This window comes from Protopterus annectens, chromosome 14.part0 (genome assembly GCF_019279795.1).
Source record: "Protopterus annectens isolate FY-2018-M chromosome 14.part0, PAN1.0, whole genome shotgun sequence".
NCBI lineage: Eukaryota > Metazoa > Chordata > Ceratodontiformes > Protopteridae > Protopterus > Protopterus annectens.
Window position 1 is genome coordinate 1,080,942,217 of NC_056748.1, and position 19,993 is coordinate 1,080,962,209.

Sequence of the window (19,993 nt, forward strand, 5' to 3'; positions counted from 1 at the left end):
ACATATGAGGCTATCCATTTAAAATTCTGTAAATCAAAGTTGCAGAAGCATACATTTTTTCCTAACTCATCAATAACATTCCTAGTCTTATCAGAAAGAATAAGATTGGAATTAACTGAGAAGTTATGTACCTACCATAACGTTCCATGTTAGTTGTCTTCTCTCGCCTTCTTTCTTGCTTGATGGGTTCAGAGCCGATCTTCTGCTCCGACTCGGCACTTTGCTAAGCTCGAGAGTCACTTTTACCAGCTCAAGGCAGACCCATATCCCATGATGCAAGGCGGTAAGTACCCAGATCTCGTTTGTTATCTATAGGCAATAACACCTAGCATAAAAACTTCCCAGAAGGAAGAAAGAAAGGTAGAAAAACCTGAAGGATGGGTAAGGAAGACCAGAACTGTCTGGTCTTAAGAAGCATTCTTCCATGAAGGGAGAAAAAGGTCTGTCCAGGCCAGGGGGCAGGAGGGTGGGTCGCAAGAAAGAAGGTGAGAGAAGACAACTAACATGGAACGTTATGGTAGGTACATAACTTCTCAATGTTAAGTTGTCAATCTCGCCTTCATTCTTGCTTGATGGGACCGCATCCCTAGCACCTCTATCCTGGGTGGCTCAATGGAACAGACTCTTGAGAACTGTAGAGCCAAAACTGGCTCTATCCCTGGAGGCCAAATAAAATTTGTAATGAGAAACAAAGGTATGAGGAGTGGCCCAAGTGGCTGCTGCACAAATAGTGTCTAATGGAAGTCTAGCTTGAAAAGCTGTGGAAGTGGCTAAGCTTCTGGTTGAATGTGCTTTAGGTTTCGAGCACAGCTGTTTTCCCCTGAGCTGATAAATTTCAGAGATGACGGAAGAAAGCCATCTAGATAAGGTCACTTTGGAGACAGGAAGGCCTTTCTTGTTATCAGCATAAGAAAGAAAGAGCTGATCGGATTTCCTGAATTGTTTTGTTCTGTCCAAATAATATCCAAGTTGGCGGTGAACATCAAGATAATGTAATTTTGGTTCCGATCTGTTTGAGTAATTAGGGAAAAATACAGGGAGATCAATAGATTGGTTCAAATTATTTTTCGAGGCCACCTTAGGCAAAAAGGTTGGATTAGTTCTCAAGGATACCCTGTCTTTGTGGAAGATCAAATAAGGGGGATGAACAGAGAGAGCATGAAGTTCAGACACTCTCCTTGCCGAGGTAATAGCAACAAGGAAGAGTGTTTTCCATGAAAGAAATTTCAGGGAACATGAAACAGCTGGCTCGAAGGGAGGAAGAATCAAGGATGTCAGCACTAGATTTAGGTCCCATTGAGGAGGAGGACTCCTGACTGGAGGTTTCAGGAGAAAGATTCCTTTTAGAAAGGCTCTACAAAGCCTGTGGGACAATGTTGTGATCTGCAAACCCAACATGAACGTTTGAGATAGCAGCCAACTGAACTTTGACAGTGGAAGATGAAGAGCCCGCGTGAAAGATTTCCGCTAAGAAATCCAAGACTGCTTGAACAGGGGCAGTAAAAGGATCTATATTTTTGGCTTTTGCCCAACAAGAGAAGCGTTTCCATTTGCTGGTATAAATCCTTCTAGTAGAGGATTTTAGGGAAGCCACTATGATATCCCTAACGGGATTAGAGATCATAGGAAGCCTGGCTAAGGAAGGAAGTGGAGCAACCATGCTGTGAGGTTGAGAGAAGGGATAGACCGGTGCAGCTGACCCGATTGATGAATCAGAAGGTCTGGCACTGGGTCCAGATGCCACGGCTGCACCAAAAGGTGACGATGGAGGAACGGGAACCAAATTTGTCGAGGCCAATAGGGAGCAATGAGAATCATTTTGGCTCTCAAAACGGTGGCTTTCTGGAGTACTTGTGGAATCAGCGGAAAGGGAGGAAAAGCATAAATAAGTCCCTGGGGCCAATCCTGGGTTAGAGCGTCTCTGGGGGGATGGCCTGGCAGTGGGAAGAGAGAAAAGAAGTCTGGGCATTTGCTGTTTTGGGGAGTAGCAAAAAGATCGCAACATGGGCGGCCCCATTCTAGAAAAATCTCCTCCACTATAGATTGTTTGAGAGACCACTCGTGAGGCATGAGAATAGCTCTGCTCAATCTGTCCGCTAGAATGTTGGTTTTCCCAGGGATATGCGTTGCTACCAGAAACCGATGAGAGGAGATCGCCCATTGCCAAAGTCTGAGAGCTTCTCGACACAAGGGGTAGGACTTGGTTCCGCCCTGTTTGTTGATATACCAAACTACAGACATGTTGTCTGTGTGAACTGCAATTGTTCCCAAGGGAAGAAAGTCGTTGAGGGCTTGCAACGTTAAAAGCACTGCTCTCATCTCTAGGACATTTATGTGCAGGTGGTATTCGAATGGTTGCCACGTCCCATGAACCATCCTGCCCTGATAATGACCCCCCCACCTGATCAGGGAGGCGTCCGTAGTGACAGTGGCTACCGGGGCCGGGAATACAAAGGGTCTTGCCTTGGTGAATCTGGGGGGAAGTAATCCACCATAAAAGATGATTCTTGCAATTTTGTGTCACCAGGATTTGGTGACACATTGGAAGTTGTTGGTAAGACCACTGAGTGAACAACATCCATTGAAGCAGACGCATGTAAAAGCGGGCCAGGGGAAGAAGGGTAATGGCCGCAGCCATGAGTCCCAACACCTTCAGAACCATTCTGGCTTGCACCTTTTTGCTGGCAAGGATGATCCTCACGTGACTTTGTATATCTGAGATTCTTTGGTCTGTGAGGGTTGCTGACATCCGAACAGTGTTTAAGTTTGCGCCTATGAAGGTAATAGACTGGCAGGGCAATAAGGAGGATTTTTCGTAGTTTATCGAAATTCCTAATCGAGTGCAGAGATTTAGTGTGTAATCCCTGGCTTGAAGAAGTTGATGCCTGGTGGTGGCTGAAAGGAGCCAGTCGTCGAGATACAGAAACACCTGGAATCCTTGACGCCTCAGGTGAGCCGTGACCACTGCCATACATTTGGTGAACACTCTGGGGGCTGTAGTGAGACCAAAGGGCAGGGCTCTGAATTGAAAATGACTGGACCCCAGCCGAAAGCAGAGAAATCTTCTGGAGCGTCTGTGAATTTTATGTGATAGTACGCGTCCTGAAGATCTATTGAGCACATCCAGTTGTCCTTCTCTAGGAAGGGCAAAATTGATTGAAGTGTGACCATTCGAAATCTTGTCTTTCTCACAGACTTGTTGAGTCTGCTGAGATCCAATATTGGTCTCCAGTCTCCCGTCTTTTTGGGGACCAAAAAGAATCTTGAGTAGATTCCAGGCTCTGAATGGTCTGTTGTAACTGGCTGAATGGCTCTTTTTTGTAGAAGTTTTAATACTTCTAACTCTGCAACTTCCCTTAGACCGGGTGGTACATCTGGAAGGGAATTTTTGTGAGAGAAAGGACTTTCCTCGAAAGGAATTTTGTAACCCTCGGATATAATCGACTGTACCCATCTGTCTTGAGAGAGAGAACGCCAGGCTTCTGGGTACAGCAATAGTCTTCCCCCGACTGCCTCCAAGGATGGACAGTCGGGCAACATCTCAGGGATGCTGGAAGGGCTTGTCAGAGAGAGGCTCTCTGCTTCCCTGGTTTTGTGGACCCCCTCTGCCTCTAGAGCAGCGTCTGTTATTATTACCCCCTCTGCCTCTAGGGGTAAACTGACCACGTGTATCTGGCGTGACTCCTTGGGATTTGCGGAACCACATCTTTCCGCCCTTCTGTCCTTTGGGGTAAGGTCTAGAAGGGGTGGAAAAACGGACCCCTACAGCAGAAAGAGTCTTGCCATCCTGCTCACACCTGGTCAATGTATCCTTCACTTGAGGGCCAAACAATGCTGACTCATCAAAGGGAGAGTTTGTGAAGGACGCCTTAAAGGGATCTGCAAAATTACAGAGCCGCATCCAGGATTGACGTCTAAGAGCCACCCCTGTACCTGCGGCTCTACTCGCTCCATCTGCTGCATATGATATCAGTCGCATGGAGGAGTTAGCTATAGAATTAAGGATTCCTAGCTGAGAAGCAATTTTCTCTTGAGCCCCTGCAGCCGTAGGATCCTGCACTACTTCACCTAATTCCTTAAGGATGTCCCTTTGGAGTCTGGTGAAGTGACATAAGTAGTTCAGCGAGCGCATGGCAAAGGTCGCTGAGGAGAAAATCCGCTTGCCATACCTATCCATGGTCCTAGAATCCTTATTAGGAGGATGGACTGGTACGGAAGGATCTGCAAGTTCCTTCTTAGTGGTGGCCGCCACCACCATGGCATCAACAGGGACACCTTTCGTAAGGAATTGCTTTTCTGAAGGGGCTGTAATAAATTTAGACGGCCTCCTAGGAACTGGCTCTACAGAGTCAGGAGCAGCCCAAGCCTTTCGAGCAATAGCCTCCATAAGGGGGTCGAAAGGCGGAGACACCCAGGAGGTGGAGGGCCGAGATCCAAACGCCTCTAGGTATACCGACTCATCCTCAGAGGGATTTGTGGAGGGCCAGTTTCCCCTCTGTTTTAGGAGTTCTAGGATGTCTGAAAGGGAGACATCCTCAGAGGGGGATCTTGGGGATCCCTCTGACTCATCTAAGTCGGTATCTGAAGTGACAGACTCAGGGGCGTCTAGGTGTTTCCTCTTACAAGTCCTCTTGCACGGAGGATCTCCTGACTGGTCAGGAGAATCCTCGGAAGAAGGGGTTATTCCCAGTGGGGAAACCTGAGGCGGTGGATCTCTAGGTCCGGGAGCAAGAGAGATGGAAGAGATATCGACAGGCACTGTAGAGGGAGGAGCTAAGGGAATAGACTGCTGGCTGAGCCCAGTGGCCAGCACACTCTTCATCACCTCGAAGGCCCCCCTCCCAGGGAGATCCGAGAGAATCCGTTCCGAAGAAACTGGGACTCCCGGGCCCACTGAAAGGGAAGGCTCCGAGGCAGATGTCGGAGCCGAGCTCACCAAGGCCGAGGCTCCAAGGGGGAGAGCGGGGTCGGACAAGGGTCCGATGCCACTCACCCCCTTGGAGGAGACCAGGGAAGCCCGACCACCAAATCCCTCCAAGGAAGGTCTCGAAGAGGAGATAAGAGTAGATGCAGAGGGTGCAGAAGGGGGGGGGGTATCTGCCCCTCAGCCATAGCAGTAACTATCCCCGAAGACTCCAGCTCCAAACTCTGAGGTAGAGTCGAAGGAGGAACTTGAAGAGGGTGTGGACTAATAGTAGTCTGTTGAGATGGACTATGAAGCATCTGGGCCAGTGCCTGTGATTTCAACAATCTACTTACCACCCTCTCTAAATCATGGTCTGAAAGCCTGGACGACCTAGATGATCGGCTCCGATGGCTCCGCTCCAAAAGGAGAGGTGAGGCCAGAGCCGAAAGTATCGGTTCCAAGGAAGGGGACCTGGACCTCTTCCTCGAAGGAACCATCGGAGCCGAAGAAACCACAGATCCAGACGGAGCCGATAACTTTTCGGCTCCAAATGAAAGTTTCGATGCATCTGCTCCAGCCGGAGCCGATACAGACATAACAGTAATGGTGTCGGAGCCGGTCGGCGCCGACACCGAAGCCTGAGCCACATGGTGGTCAGAGCCAGTCGGAGCTGACACCAAGGTGACCATAGCAGAATCGGCACCGATAGCCATCGGTGCCGAAGATTTTGGCAAGACAGGATCGGCTCCAGCCGGAGCCGATTTCGATTCCGAAGGAGACGGAGCCGAGGCCACCGGCTTAGATACAGAAGCCTGGGCCTTGGAAGATTTAGAAGTCTTGCTCGGAGCCGATTTTGCCGAAGAGCCCTCCGGTTTAAGGAGACCCCTTAAAATCAACTTATTTCTCCTCTCCTGCAGGACTCTCTGGCTAAAGGAGTGACAAATTGCACAGGAGTCCTGCAGGTGGAGAGGTCCCAGGCAATATAAGCAAGAAGTGTGACCGTCTGTCAGAGACATCTTCTGACAGCACGAGTCACACTTCTTAAAGCCTGAGACCCTTTGCTCTTTGGACATGGTTGTACACAAAACAGTACACACACACAGTCCCAATCAGACAACTAAAGATTATATATTAAACAATAATTAACCTCTCTCACACACACCCTAACAGGGGGGGGGGGATGGGAGTGAATGAAGGTTTGACTAAAAACAAAGGTTAGAAAAAATAATTTTAGTCAGAAAAGGGCTTACAATTAAGTAAAAATGAAAGTATTCTAAAGAAAAGTGGTTATAATTAAATTTTAGGGGCAACTAGTAGTTTAAAACTAACACTTACCAGGAGCTGGCAAAAGGAGGACCTCATCAGCGAAGCGGCAAACGAGATCTGGGTACTTACCGCCTTGCATCATGGGATATGGGGCTGCCTCGAGCTGGTAAAAGTGACTCTCGAGCTTAGCAAAGTGCAGAGTCGGAGCCGAACCCATCAAGCAAGAATGAAGGCGAGATTGACAACTTAATGTTTAGCAGCAGGGGGATTAACTAAAGCTACAGCTGCTGGGTCAGGTTTAGGAAGGGTGCAAAAAAACTTAAAAGACTGAGGAAATTCATGTGCTCTAATTTTTAAGGGGCATCAGGCTTACTATCAGGAAAATTGCAGGCAGTGATGCACAAATCCTCCAGAGCTGACAGAAGTATCAGAATTGGTGAAGGTTCGGGAAATCCCTTGTATAACGGCTCAAAGTATTTCTTGAATTACTGAGAAACCTCAGTGTTTTCCTACTGAAAATATTGGCACATTCTGGAACTATTCAAAGAGAAGCAGAAACCCCCAAGGAGAAAATGAGAAACTAAGCTCTCCACTAAGTATGAATCAGAAAACTGAAGAAAAAAACTGCATCTGTCCCTTTATCTTCCTGAACAGATTCAGAAATCAAAATCTCTTCAGCAAAAGAGGAATTCCTCTTTCTTTTACCAGAAACCATCTTCTAAGAAAGATCAATAGCCTAAAGTAAACCTTGAGCCAAACCCAGTCAGCTGCTAAGGAAATTTAAGGAGTGTATACAGATCGATATTAAGTTTTCAGTTCCTTTTCTGACATGAAAAATGGTACCAGCAGTGTTATTAAGCAGCTTTCCCGGGGATGGGCACGACATTCTTACTAAACAGGGAAACCTCCCCTGTTCTCTCTCCCAGGACTGACACGAGTGGCTCTCCCTGGCCCACTGAGGAGACCCCCAACAGCTGCAGAGGATGTGGCTAATCCCTGGTCACTACTGGCATTAGGTGCTATGCCAGAGGTTTTCAATTACTGAAACAACTTTTAAACTACAGGAAAAAAATGTTCACTCATTTAAAAGTACAGTTAAGTTTCCTCGCAGTCCAAAAGTTGTTGTCAAGCTCCAGATGAACAACAGCAAATGTACTGTAGAACAGTAAAACAAACAGATATTTCCAGGTAGCGCTTTCGTCTCACTTCTATTAACTCTGAGACTTCTTCAGACTGATTATTTCTGGGCACAACCAACACTTTACATACTAAAATATCACATGATCCAAAATGTTACATGACTATTATAAAAACTTTTTTTTTTTATAAAAACATATACACTTTTCATACATAAACATTTGCATCAGTAAATTAGTGTTTAAGCCTCTTCCTTTTCAAATACATTACAAATTCCTCTCTGTTATTGAGACCTTGGGGAAAGCAGGCATTAAGCCTGACTTGCTAACAATATTTAATATATTAAGACTGTTAGAAAGTGCTTCCAAACCGATAAATTTAAACTCAACCTTACATTTATTCATCTTATAGTGTTTGCTCCAGTCATTATTTTCATCCCCAGTTTGAACAGCTTACTTGTGCTCATATATCCTTCCAAATAACTCACGAGTAGTTCTTCCCACATAAAAGGATTTACATTCTACACAAAAACTCAAGTGCACTATATTTTTTGACTTACAACTGAATAACCCTGGAATCTTAATTATTTTTCCTCTTTTCTATACTTCATCAGTGTCTGTGTAAATATATTTACACATATTGCAATTCAGACACTTATACATTGCACATGTTTGTTTCTTGTCTTTGGGTTTATTCAGTTTGCTTTGAAAACAAATTTTGCAATTTTTACCTCTTTTCTGGGTGAACTTTGGCTGGTCCCCTAGTTTCTGAAGCAATTGACTATTAGTTCTAAAGATACCCCAATTCCTATTTATTACTTTTTTTTAGATCTTGAGCATCTACACTATTTTGTATAGCCACAGATGTTCCATATATAAACGGACATCTCTCAAATGAAATAGGTCCTTTTGTTCTTCCTTCAATTTCTTCTTCTAATATTTTCTTCACCTCTATTTCTGGGTACCCCTTTTCTACTATTTTATCACAGAACAAATTTGCTTCTTCCACAAAATCTGCTTCTTTTCTCGTTAACCTACTTATTCTAGACAACTGTCCTTAATACCTGCTTTCCACCAGGTCTCAATAACAGAGACACTAATTGATTGATACAAATGTTTATGTATGAAAAGTGTATATGTTTTTATAATAGTCATGTAACATTTTGGATCATGTGATTTTTTTAGTATGTAAAGTGTTGGGTGTGCCCAGAAATAATCAGTCTAAAGAAGTCTCAAAGTTAATAGAAGTGAGACGAAAGCGCTACCTGGAAATATCTGTTTGTTTCACTGTTCTACAATAAATTTGCTGTTGTTCATCTGGAGCTTGACAACTTCTTTTGGATTTTTGGCTTTTTGTTTGTGCTGCTGTGGAAGTGATTTCCTCGCAGTCCATTAAAATACAAACTCCTAAACAAGACAGTACAACAAAATAAGAAGTTATGTACTCACTATAACGTTCCATCTGTATTGTTGATTTTTTCATCTCTTCTCACATATGGGTCTAGATCCAACTTGGCCGTTACTAAGCTAGTGGCAACTAAAAAGCTCTTGGATATGTCCCCTTACCCAAAATGCATTTCTTTCTGTTACCTCAGATCTTGTTTGCTAGAATTATTCCCATAGAAATAAGTAGTGAACTTTAACATTGAAAAGACTTTTAAGGAGATCACTTATGGAGTATTGGAAATAATAAAAATTTACCAGAATTTCATTTCCCATTCAACCAGAAAACCTAAAGGAACAGGATGTGAGGATAGATGAAAACATCGACAATACAGATGGAATATTATGGTGAGTACATAATTTTTTAATCTGATCTTGTCAATCTTTCATCTCATTCTCACATATGGGACTGAGTCCCCAGCTATCTGTACCCCGGGTGGACTCATTGAAGGATGTTTCTTAGAACCATCAAGCCCAATGAATATCTTCCTCTGGAGACCAAATCCAACTTGTAATGACTGATAAAGGTTTGATGGTTTGCCCATGTGGCTGCTGCACAAATCTTGTCCATGGATGCATTGGTCTGGAAGACTGCGGATGTTGTCAAGGCCCTGGTTGAGTGAGCTCAAATAGGTTTGGAGGGATTTAAACCTTTTGAGGAGTATATAAAGAAAATGCAATCAGACAGGCATTTTGACAAAGTAACCTTGGATACTGGTAGCCCTTTTCTAGGGCCTACCAAGGCAATGAACAATTGACTTGCTTTCAAAACTCTTTAGTCCTATGCAAGTAGAAATGTAAGTCTAGACACGTCTAACAAATGCAGAACATATTTACATTTATTGCTTACGTTAGGAAAGAAAACAGGCAAATGTATGGTCTGATTAGTATTTGCTTGTAAAATTATTTTGGGCAGGAAGGAGGGGTTGGTAAGCAAAGAGTCTTTATGAAAAATCAAATATGGGTCTGGGAAGATTGTGCCTGAATTTCTCATATTCTTCTTGCTGATGTGATAGCCACCACAAATATAGTTTTCCAAGATAGAAACTTAATATCACAAGTCACTTCAGGTTCAAAAGGGAGCTGAACAATAAAATGTAGCACCAAGTTTAGGTCCCATAGGGGAAAGGGATCATTGTGGAGAGGCCTTAACAACAGGGTCCCTTTCAAAAGCCTTTGCAAAGTTTGTGGAAAAGGAGAGAAGTTATCCATCCCAATGTGAAAATTAGAAATGGTTGCTAATTGCACTGTAATTGTAGACGCCGCTGCTCCATTATCGAAAAGGTGGACTAAAAATTCTAAAACAGAGTGAATAGGAGCTGCATGATGCTCTACACTATGTTGTTGAGCCCAAATTACAAACCTCTTCTATTTACTCCTATAAAGTTTTTGAGTGGATGACTTATGAAAGGACATCAAAATATGATGGACCAGTGAGGAAAGCATGGGTTGTCTGGTAATCAATGGAACTGGATGCCATAAATAAGGCTGGGATGAAGCATTCCTGCTGGATGTAACAAAAGGTCTGGAAAGGGATCCAGAATCCAGGGTTCCTTCTGTAGACGAGGCCAGAGAAATAGAAGCCAGATTTGTTGAGGCCAATACAGGGCAATGAGGATTACTGTTCTCTTCAACCTGTTGGCTTTCTGACGGAATCTGGGAATCAAGGGGATGGGGGGAAAGGCATACAATAGCCTGGGAGACCAATCATGTATCAGCATCCTTCAGGGACTCCCTCGGTGGGGGGAATAAGGCAACGTATCTGCTGGATTTGTTGTTTAGGGAAGAAGCAAAGAGATCACAGCAAGGCTTGCCCCGTCTGTGGAAAATGTCCTCCACTACCATCTGGTTGAGGGACCACTCGTGAGGCATGAGAGTGGATCTGCTCAACTTGTCCTCTATCAAGCTGGACTTTCCTAGAATGTGCATTGCAACAAGAAAATGGTTGGATGAAATCGTCCATTGCCACACTCTGAGTGCTTCTTGACACACAGTGTGTCCTTGTCCTCGATCTAACATCAACGGGTCAGACTTATCTTTAGTCGAGAGAGTTAGAGGCGAAGAAGCCAGATCAAACCTAGAAGTGCTCAGCGCCAAAGGCTCCAACTGAGTCACGGACTCCACAGTCTTGGGAGATTTATTTGGCTCAGAAGGGTCTGTTGGAGCCAAGGAAAGCCTCTTCTTCCCTCTGTCACTACTCTTAGAAGAAAGGGAAGAAGCAGAGCTCAAATGAGCGGATATAGATTTGGCAGGATATGACCCATATAGCTAAGATTACTACAGTAGTGATCAATATGATGACCATCTACAGTGACGGCTTCAATATCTTGATGTGTAGGGTGTAGGTATACATCTTACAAGTCCAAACAGTACATCACAGCAGGATGGTCTGATCTGTGACCATTCACAACTCCTCCTTCACATATCAGTCTTTGAATTAAGTCGACTAGAGGTCTGACAACCTGTGTTTTTTTTGGGGGGGGGTGCACAAGAAGAACCTGCAGTAGAACCTGTATCACTACTGTTTTTGTGGGACCTCTTGGGTGTTTTTTTTTCTGTAGAAAAGTTCTGACTTCCTATACTGTTGCCCTCATCTGATGGGGTGGAACTGAGAAGGAGTGGGAGGGCAAGCTTTTAGGCATATAAAAAGGTAATGGAGTAGCCTCTAGATATAATTTTCCTCACCCACTTGTCCAGAGTGATGGCCAACCATACCATCAGGTGGAGGGAAAGGCATTTCCAGACTTCCTCCAAAGCAGGACAGTCAAGCAAACTTTTAGGATTCATATTAATGGGAGCCTTGAAAGGAAACCCTGTAGTCCTGGTATTTTGGACCACTTCTCTCTCCCCCTGGGATGGAAACTAGACTGGAAGTCCTCCCTGGAATAGAAACACATGCCATACTGCTGTCTATTCTGTGGCTGTTGTGACCTTTTTACTTAGTTTGAAAAGGTCTCTGAGGCAACTGAGAACCTGACTCCAACAGCTGCGACACTTTTGCCCTTTTGCTCTCATTGCAACAGTTTTTCTTTCACCTTTTACCCAAATCAAGGAGGTATCATCAAAAGGAGCAGTAATAAATGCCGCCTTAAAGTGGTCTGCAAAGCTGATAAGATGAAGCCAGCTCTGTTGCATTGCTAGGCCTGAGACTGCCACTCAAGCTGCACTACCTGAAGCATTATGAATCAGATGCATAATGAATGGAAATATGGAAGACACTGTAGCCATTTGGGTCTCCAGCTGAGGCCTTATGTTACTGTCAGGCAGTTGTATCAGAGAGTCTGCACTTTTCTAACTTAGAGCCCTCTGAAACATGATCATACTTGACACTATTCAAACTCTAAGTATGTACTTCATGCATAAATGTGCCTCTCACATTTATCAGTCATCCTAGACTTCCTATTTGAGAGATTGATAGTGCGAGCATTCCTTTGGGACATCCATCTTGGTGGCAATGGATGCCACTATGGAATCCACAAGAGGTCTTTTACTCCAGTGCTATCTTTTCAGGGTCCATAGCCCTCTATCCTGTTTCTGAGGTATGGGCTTGGTCACCTCTGCCTCTTTCCAGGCTTTACTGAATATCATATCAAACAACTTGTCTGAGGGTGACACAAACCATGCTGATGGGAAAATGACTTTTAAGACTCCTGCAAGTTCTCCTCCTCTGGGGAGGTGAGATCAGTGGCCCAAGATCCCCTCTATCTCATCATCTCCAAAATCTCCCCAAGGTGTCATTCTCAGGCAGGCATTTGACGGAACCTCCCTTTCTATGAGATCTGTATCTTGGGTAGGGGACTCCGACCGGGTATCTAAGTGTTTCCTCTTACTCCACCTCTTCCTGGTAGACTGAGAAAAATTGTCATCCAAACTCTCCAGAGAATGCATCCCAGATTAATGCAACATGGACCTATAAAGTCCCAATCTCAACAGTATTTTGTGATGGAAATGACAGGTCCTATACATGACCTCACAAACAACCTTGAAATGTTCTAACCTGTGTTATTAAGTCAAAGGAGACAACCAGGTCCAAAAAAGCAGGTATCAAATGTGTCAGCAACACCACCACCAAGGTAATTATTCAGTCAATCATCAGCACTGAGGAATCTGGGGCTGAAGTCTTCTCTGAAGATTTCTGCACCAAAGAGGCAAAAGCAGAGACCCTCAACACTAACAACATTCATGGCACCATCTGGGTTGAAGTCAGTACCAAGTGGCTGGTAACAAATCCTTCAATTCTAGTGGCCTCTGACAATGACACAAAGACAGCACCTAAGCAACTACCTAAGGCACTGGTACAGACGAACAAATATCCTCCCAAAATTATGGAACGGTTACAGGTATGGAAAATGATTCGTTCACTGCCAGTGCTAAAAGAGGGTCCATAGAAAGAATAGGGAAAAAAAGAAGGAGAAACGAAAGTTTGTCATCTTGTGCTACACAAATAACAGAGGAAGCTGAGATGACACCATAATGGAGCTGAGCCTTCATTAAAGCTGACATTATATGTTAACAGTCAATGGGAGAAGGGCTTCTGAGGGACCTGCATGATCTGAGAGATGAGGATGACAACAGGAATTCTTCCTGTTGTCAGCTTTTATTTTTGAGAGAAAAATCGCTAAGGACTCAAAAGACAATCATAAGGCCTTCTTTAGCTATGTCAGAAACCTGGGAGGAAACTCCCAGATATGCTCAGAATTAGTTCAAAATGATGTAAAAATCACTGAACCTACAGACATTGCCAACATACTGGCTGACAGGTTCAGTGCAAACTCTCCCCCGACAAAAGGAGAGATATCTATACCAGAGGATTGTAGCCCCCCAAACATCTCTAATGCCCAGGTGAGAACTGCTCTCTCCAAGGCGAAAAACACAGCATCCATGGGACCAGATGGTGTCCCCGGTTGTGTGCTCCATGAACTCAATGAGGAATTAAGCCCGCAGTTAGGACAGCTGTTTAATCTTAGCCTCACCTCAGGATATGTACCCAAGGAGTGGCGTACGGCAACTGTGGTCCCACTTCACAAAGGCGGTGCCTCCACCGACCCTGGAAATTACCGTCCCATGAGCTTGACAAGCCTGATCTGCAAAGCTATGGAGAGGATCATAAATGAACTCATAAATAAAGACATAGGGGACTTGCAGACTTTGGATCCAACCCAGTTTGGCTTTGTCAAAGGCAGATCATGCCTTTTAAACTTGGTTGACTTTTTCGAAACAGTCACCAAGGCCATTGATGAGGGAAAGGCAGTCCACACAGCCTACCTCGACCTGGCAAAGGCTTTCGACACAATACCCCACTCAGGTATCATTGAAAAACTCATCAGCTTAAATGTTAACCCATACATCACAAGATGGGTAGCAAACTGGCTAAGTGACAGAACCCACAGGGTCAGAGTTGCTGGCGCCATGTCAGACTCAAAGCCTGTCACAAGTGGTGTCCCACAGGGCTCAGTCCTGGGCCCACTCTTGTTCAGCATCTACTTTTCAGAAGTACAAGCAAACACAGGAGGGTTATGGCTGACAAAATTTGCAGATGACTGCAAACTGGGTGCCATAGTCGAGAACACATCTGACACAGATATCCTTCAGAAGGGTCTCATAGAAACGGATAACTGGTGCCAGAGCCATGGACTAAAGTTAAACGCCAAAAAATGCATAGTCATACCCTTGGGGAAAACAAGGTTATCCCTAGCTACCACATAGGTGGCAATCCACTGAGCACAGAAGAGGTTATCAGGGATCTGGGGACCCAGGTTGACAATAACCTTTCGTTTGACACTCACGTCGCCAAAGTAGTTAGGAAGACCTTCTACATTGCCCACCTGATCATGAAGGGATTCACATCTAGATCAAGGGAGGTCATTGTCCCCCTGTACTCATCACTCATCAGACCAATGATTGAGTACAATGCCCCATTCGGAATGTATCTGACCCGACACCTGCAGCAACTGGAAAGGCCCCAAAAGTTCCTCACCAAAAGGATAAAGGGTCTCAAAAATATGTCTTATGCTGCCCGACTGAAGGAACTCCAGCTCTATTCAGTCGCCACCGTCTGCTCAGAGGTGACCTGTGCCTGACATACAAGGCCATGTCCAACCCAGAATTGAGGAACATGCTTCACCTCAAAAAATCTAGATCCCTCAGAACTACAAGGGCGGGAGACTTAAACCTTGACACGGTTATCAATAGGACGTGCTGGAGGGACAGATTCATCACCCAGAGACTCCCCATGCTGTGGAACAAAATCCCGGTACATGTGAGGCAGAGCACCTCGCTGGCCTTGTTCAAGAGAAATCTTGACCAATGGATGGGAGATTGCAGATATACCCCAGGGATTACCTCAGTGTCACTGCTTGACATGACAGAGGCACAGCAAAATAATGGGCATAGTATCCTTCAAACTAAAGGGGTGGCGAAAGCCACAAAACTCTGAGCTAGGCTTATAAATGCCCTTGGGCAGATAGCTTAGTATGAACCTATGAAGCAGGTCTAGAAATAAGGAACCTTGAAAGTTCTTTTTCCAATGAGAAACTTCCAGCTCTTCTTCTTCTTGGCACTGAGTCAATAGTGATGGAAGACTCCCATCATGGAGGATTAGTAGATAGTCAGTAGTGATGGATGACTCCTAGCAAGGAGTATTAGTAGATAGTAGTGATGGATGACTCCTATCAAGGAGGATTAGTAGATAGTAGTGATGGATGACTCCTATCAAGGAGGATTAGTAGATCTGGCTGGAGCCATTACAGAAGGTGTCCCCAGCCAAAGTGGGGAGGCAGAAAGGCTGTGGGTACTAGAATGAGACACTTTTCATGAAATGGAGACTTCAGACTCCTCAAGTCTCGTTTTCTCTTTACTTTTCTACATCCTGGTTCCCTGGAAGAATTCCTGTTGTCATCCTCCAATGCTACTTTCTCTGCCAGCACTGCCTTCAAACTTAGTAAATCTTCTTAGTACAACTTTTGTTTCGTCTATGTAGCAGTGAGTCTGAGGTAAAGTTTTTACAAATTTGACAATCACCGTCTATTTGCTTTACACCGAGGCAAATAACATACTTCATGAGGATCTTGTGTGGGGATTTTGTGGTTACACTGTCAGCATTTTTTAGAACATGGCTTTGGTTCCTTTTCCATAGTTGGGGCCTATACACAATTACCAAATATAACAATCTCCACAACACACTAAACAAACATTATTATTACAGGCTGAGAAATGAGATCCAAATAATGGAAAAAAATTGCTATGAGTATCAAGTAAAGATTACAAAGGCAATCAGGGGAGTCTAGATTTTTCCTCTTACAAGATCTCTTCCGAGGGACCTCTACTGGTTCCCTACTCCTAGGGGGGATGGATGGAACAGAGGTAGAAGCCGGCTCTTTATGGGGAAGAGTGCCAGGATCCAAGGGTGGAGCTGCCTGGGGTAACAGCACATTCATCACCTCATAGGTGCCACCACCCAAATCCGAGGAGGCCTTCAGATCCATACAGCCTGGGGACCTCCCCTGCACCAAGAAGGTGGGCTCCGAGAATGATGTAGGTACTGAGCTCACCCGCACTGTAGCCCCGAAAGGAAGAATCGGATCTGACAAAGGTCCGATCTGACCCTCCTCCCCAGACCTGACTGGGAAGCATTGGTTCCCAGACCTTTCGACATTGGATGGAACCGAAGAGGTCGGAGCAGAAGGCAAGACCAAAAACCCAGGGGTGAGTGTCGGGCCCGAGTGTTCCACCACAAAGACATCCAGGCACTCTGGCTCCGATACCGCTCGGGTTGGAGGAGGAAGAGAAGCAGCAGCATTAGTAGTAGGTGTCGATTCATAGGTTCATACTAGGCTATCTGCCCTAGGGCATTTATAAGCCTAGCCAGAGTTGTGTGGCTTTCACCACCCCTTAGGTTGAAGAATACTATACCCATTAGTTTGCCGTGCCTCTGTCCAGCAGTGATACAGAGATGATCCCCGGGGTAAACCTACGATCTCCCATCCACTGGTCAAGATTCCTCTTGAACAGAGCCAGCGAGGTGCTCTGTCTCACATGGACCGGGATTCTGTTCCACAGCATAGGGAGTCTCTGGGTGATGAATCTGTCCCTCCAGCACGTCCTATTTATATCCGTGTTGAGGTTTAGGTCTCTTGCTCTTGTGGACATGGCCTTGTATGTCAGGCACAGGTCACCTCTGAGCAGATGGTATGCGACTAAATAGAGCTGGAGTTTCTTCAGTCGGGCAGCATATGGCATATTTTTGAGCCCCTTTATCCTTTTGGTGAGGAACTTTTGGGGTCTTTCCAATTGCTGCAGGTGTCGGGTAAGATACATTCCGAATGGGGCATTGTACTCAATCATTGGTCTGATAAGTGAAGAGTACAGGGGAACAATGACCTCCCTTGATCTGGATGTGAATCCCTTCATAATCAGGTGGGCAATGTAGAAGGTCCTCCTAACCACTTTGGCAATGTGAGTGTCAAAAGAAAGGTTACTGTCAACTTGGGTCCCCAGGTCCCTGATAACCTCTTCTGTGCTTAATGGATTGCCACCTATGTGGTAACTTGGGGTTACCTTGTTTTTACCAAAGGGTATGACTATACATTTTTTGGAGTTCAGCTTAAGGCCATGGCTCTGACACCAGTTATCTGTTCCTCTTCCTTATGGGCGGGACTCGATAACATTTTACCTAGAGCCGCTATTCGCAGTAACCTCTTGTCCTACCTCTCCACATAGTCATCCAACAAGCTGTTGGAGGATCAGAAGGATGGGGATGAGGACTTAACACTACCAGCTATAGACTGCAATAAAGGTGATTGAGGAACAGAGGAGACCGGCTCCGTATATGACTTCTACTCGGTTCCGATAAACCCTGAGGAACTGATGGAGATGATTTCTCAGGCCCAACAGCCTTCAGGTCCGAAGTTGTATCCTTTGGCTACTTTTCTTGTCGGCTCAGACACAGGATCTGAAGAAGAAGCCCGTTTTGTAGATTTTTCAGATCTGGGAGACTGAGAAGATTTTGAGGACGTCTGGGTACCTTCTAGTGCCGCAGCAAAATGAGTTTTAAGCAAACCCCTAGCAATTAGCTTATTCCTGCATTCCTGTAACACCCTCAAACTAAACCCATGGCAGATGGAGCAGGAATCCTGCAAGTAAACTGCACCTAGACAATAAACGCAACTAGTGTGCCCATCAGTAAGTGACATCTTTTGGGTAGAAGAGTAGCATTTCTTAAAACAAGGCTGTTTGGCTTCCTTGCCTTCCTTGGACATATTGACAGGACAAAAAAAATACCACATTGTCAAGGAAAGGGTATGATACTGTGTATTCTACAGGTATAAACCAACTGTTGTATGGCGAAAACACTCAGGTTAAGAAAACTTTTTTTTTTTAAACACACAGGAGAGAGAAAGTGGGAGAGAGAAAAAGGGCTAAAGGAGAGGCCTCTAACTTAAACGACGAACTCCTCTAGCCAGAGGAGACATCTCCAACTTAAACGTCGAACCTCTCAGGGTAAGGGATTAGTAAAGGGGAGCCCTCTAACTTAAATGGGAGTGAGAAAAAATAAGAAAAGGTTTGAAGGATAAAAACATAACTTTAGAGATGTGATAGGGAGGTTTTGGGCATCACTACATTGACGGACAACCACAACAGATCTCAACAAGCGATAAACCAACAATTAACATCAACTAGAGGATAAATGCACAATATCTATAACTAACTATTCTCAATCAAAAACATTATAATAATGCTGAGAAAACAGAAGAAAAAGGTTTCACTTAGTTTGAGCTTAGTGAGAAGCACCCGATCTAGTTTAGTGGCAAACGAGATCTGGGTTACCTTCTCTAGGCATCATGGGATAGGATATAGCCTCAAGCCAGTGGAAGCTCTCGAGCTTTAGTAAAAAGGCTTGGTTCCGAACCCAACCAGCAAGAATGAAGGCAAGATAGGACAACATAACATCAAACATTATTATTACAGGGTGAGAAATAAGATCCAAATAATGGAAACAAATTGCTATGAGTATTACGTACAAAAATATACAGAATGATTTTTTTTTAAGAAAAGGGACAGGGAGGGAAGAAAAGGGGAAAGGCGGAGAACAAAAAATACGAGATAGTTTAGCAAAAAGCTACAAAAGAACTGCAAAGAAGAGGCAGAGAGCTTACTACAATTTCCCTATAAGAATTATCCAAAAGAGAGGTACTTATCTGAGTAAAATACCAGAAAAGACACCCCCTGAATGTTCAAGGCCATTATAGAGATGTCAAAGCTGTAATGTTAGCAAAGAGATCCCAAGTTTCTCCCTATAGCAGTGAAATTACGGGGCAGGGGAGGAGCCTGTGTTTGTCAGGAGACATTGCTGAAAAAGAACACATCAAAAGTAATCTTTCCAGATCTCACAGTATTCGGACAAGACAAGAGTAAATCATGCAGTATTTCTTCTTGGCTTTCATTGCCAAGGTTTATCTTAGTGTCAAAAAGCTTTTAACTTCTGTCATATAGTGCATTGTTTACACTTAATTATGTATTAACAACAAAGAGTGTTAACTTTCATGCAGAAGCAGCAGAATGTTATATATTACACAGAATGGCTCTTCAGTAATTATCTTGTAAGAACTGTCTGAAAAGTAACAGCTCCAAAGCATTTTACACTGAATTGCTTCAAGTCTGATTATAAATATAAAAGTAAATCAGGATAAAAATATACCTGATCTGTTCTTCCTCATGAATATATTTTGTTCCAGCTGCTTTTCTGTGGTACTGGGCTGCCTGGCACAAACCGAGTTCTGAGCATACTTTAGAAATTCTGTAAAAAGGAGAAACATTTTGCTATTAGTTAGGAATTAGGCATACTAATTCACACAATTCCTATAATACTGTATGTTTGCATAGGTTGCAGTGCAACTTTTAGGATCAATCAATGTGGAAATCATTTACTTGGCCCAAGTCTTCATAAGCAGCCATGCTAATGCTACTATTTAAAGTATTTTTGACTTATTTGTTTTCTTGATTAGTTTGAAGTAGGACACGATAATAAGTATAATTTCAAAATACAGACTAAACTGCTTTATTTTCCAGCAAAATAAACTAAAAAATGAAAATGAGACGCTGAAAAACAAGGAAGAGCTTGAACGTTAAAGAAATACCATAAAATGCATTTTTAAAAAGTAAATCCAGCATCCTTTGGATTAAACATTTTATTCTTGTTTTTTTTTTTTGTATTACTTCCTGTTCCCCCATTGGGTCAATTCAT

The 19,993-nt window shown here is 44.1% G+C and overlaps 1 protein-coding gene across 1 annotated transcript in view; it reads right to left on the reverse strand.

The window, feature by feature from the left end:
* CFAP46 (cilia and flagella associated protein 46) overlaps positions 1 to 19,993 on the reverse strand; it is a 3,596,153-nt gene that overhangs the window by 1,567,132 nt on the left and 2,009,028 nt on the right. The window contains exon 36 of the mRNA XM_044056880.1: positions 19,448 to 19,546. Coding sequence (XP_043912815.1) covers positions 19,448 to 19,546 — 99 coding nt within the window. The remainder of the gene's footprint in view (positions 1 to 19,447; positions 19,547 to 19,993) is intronic.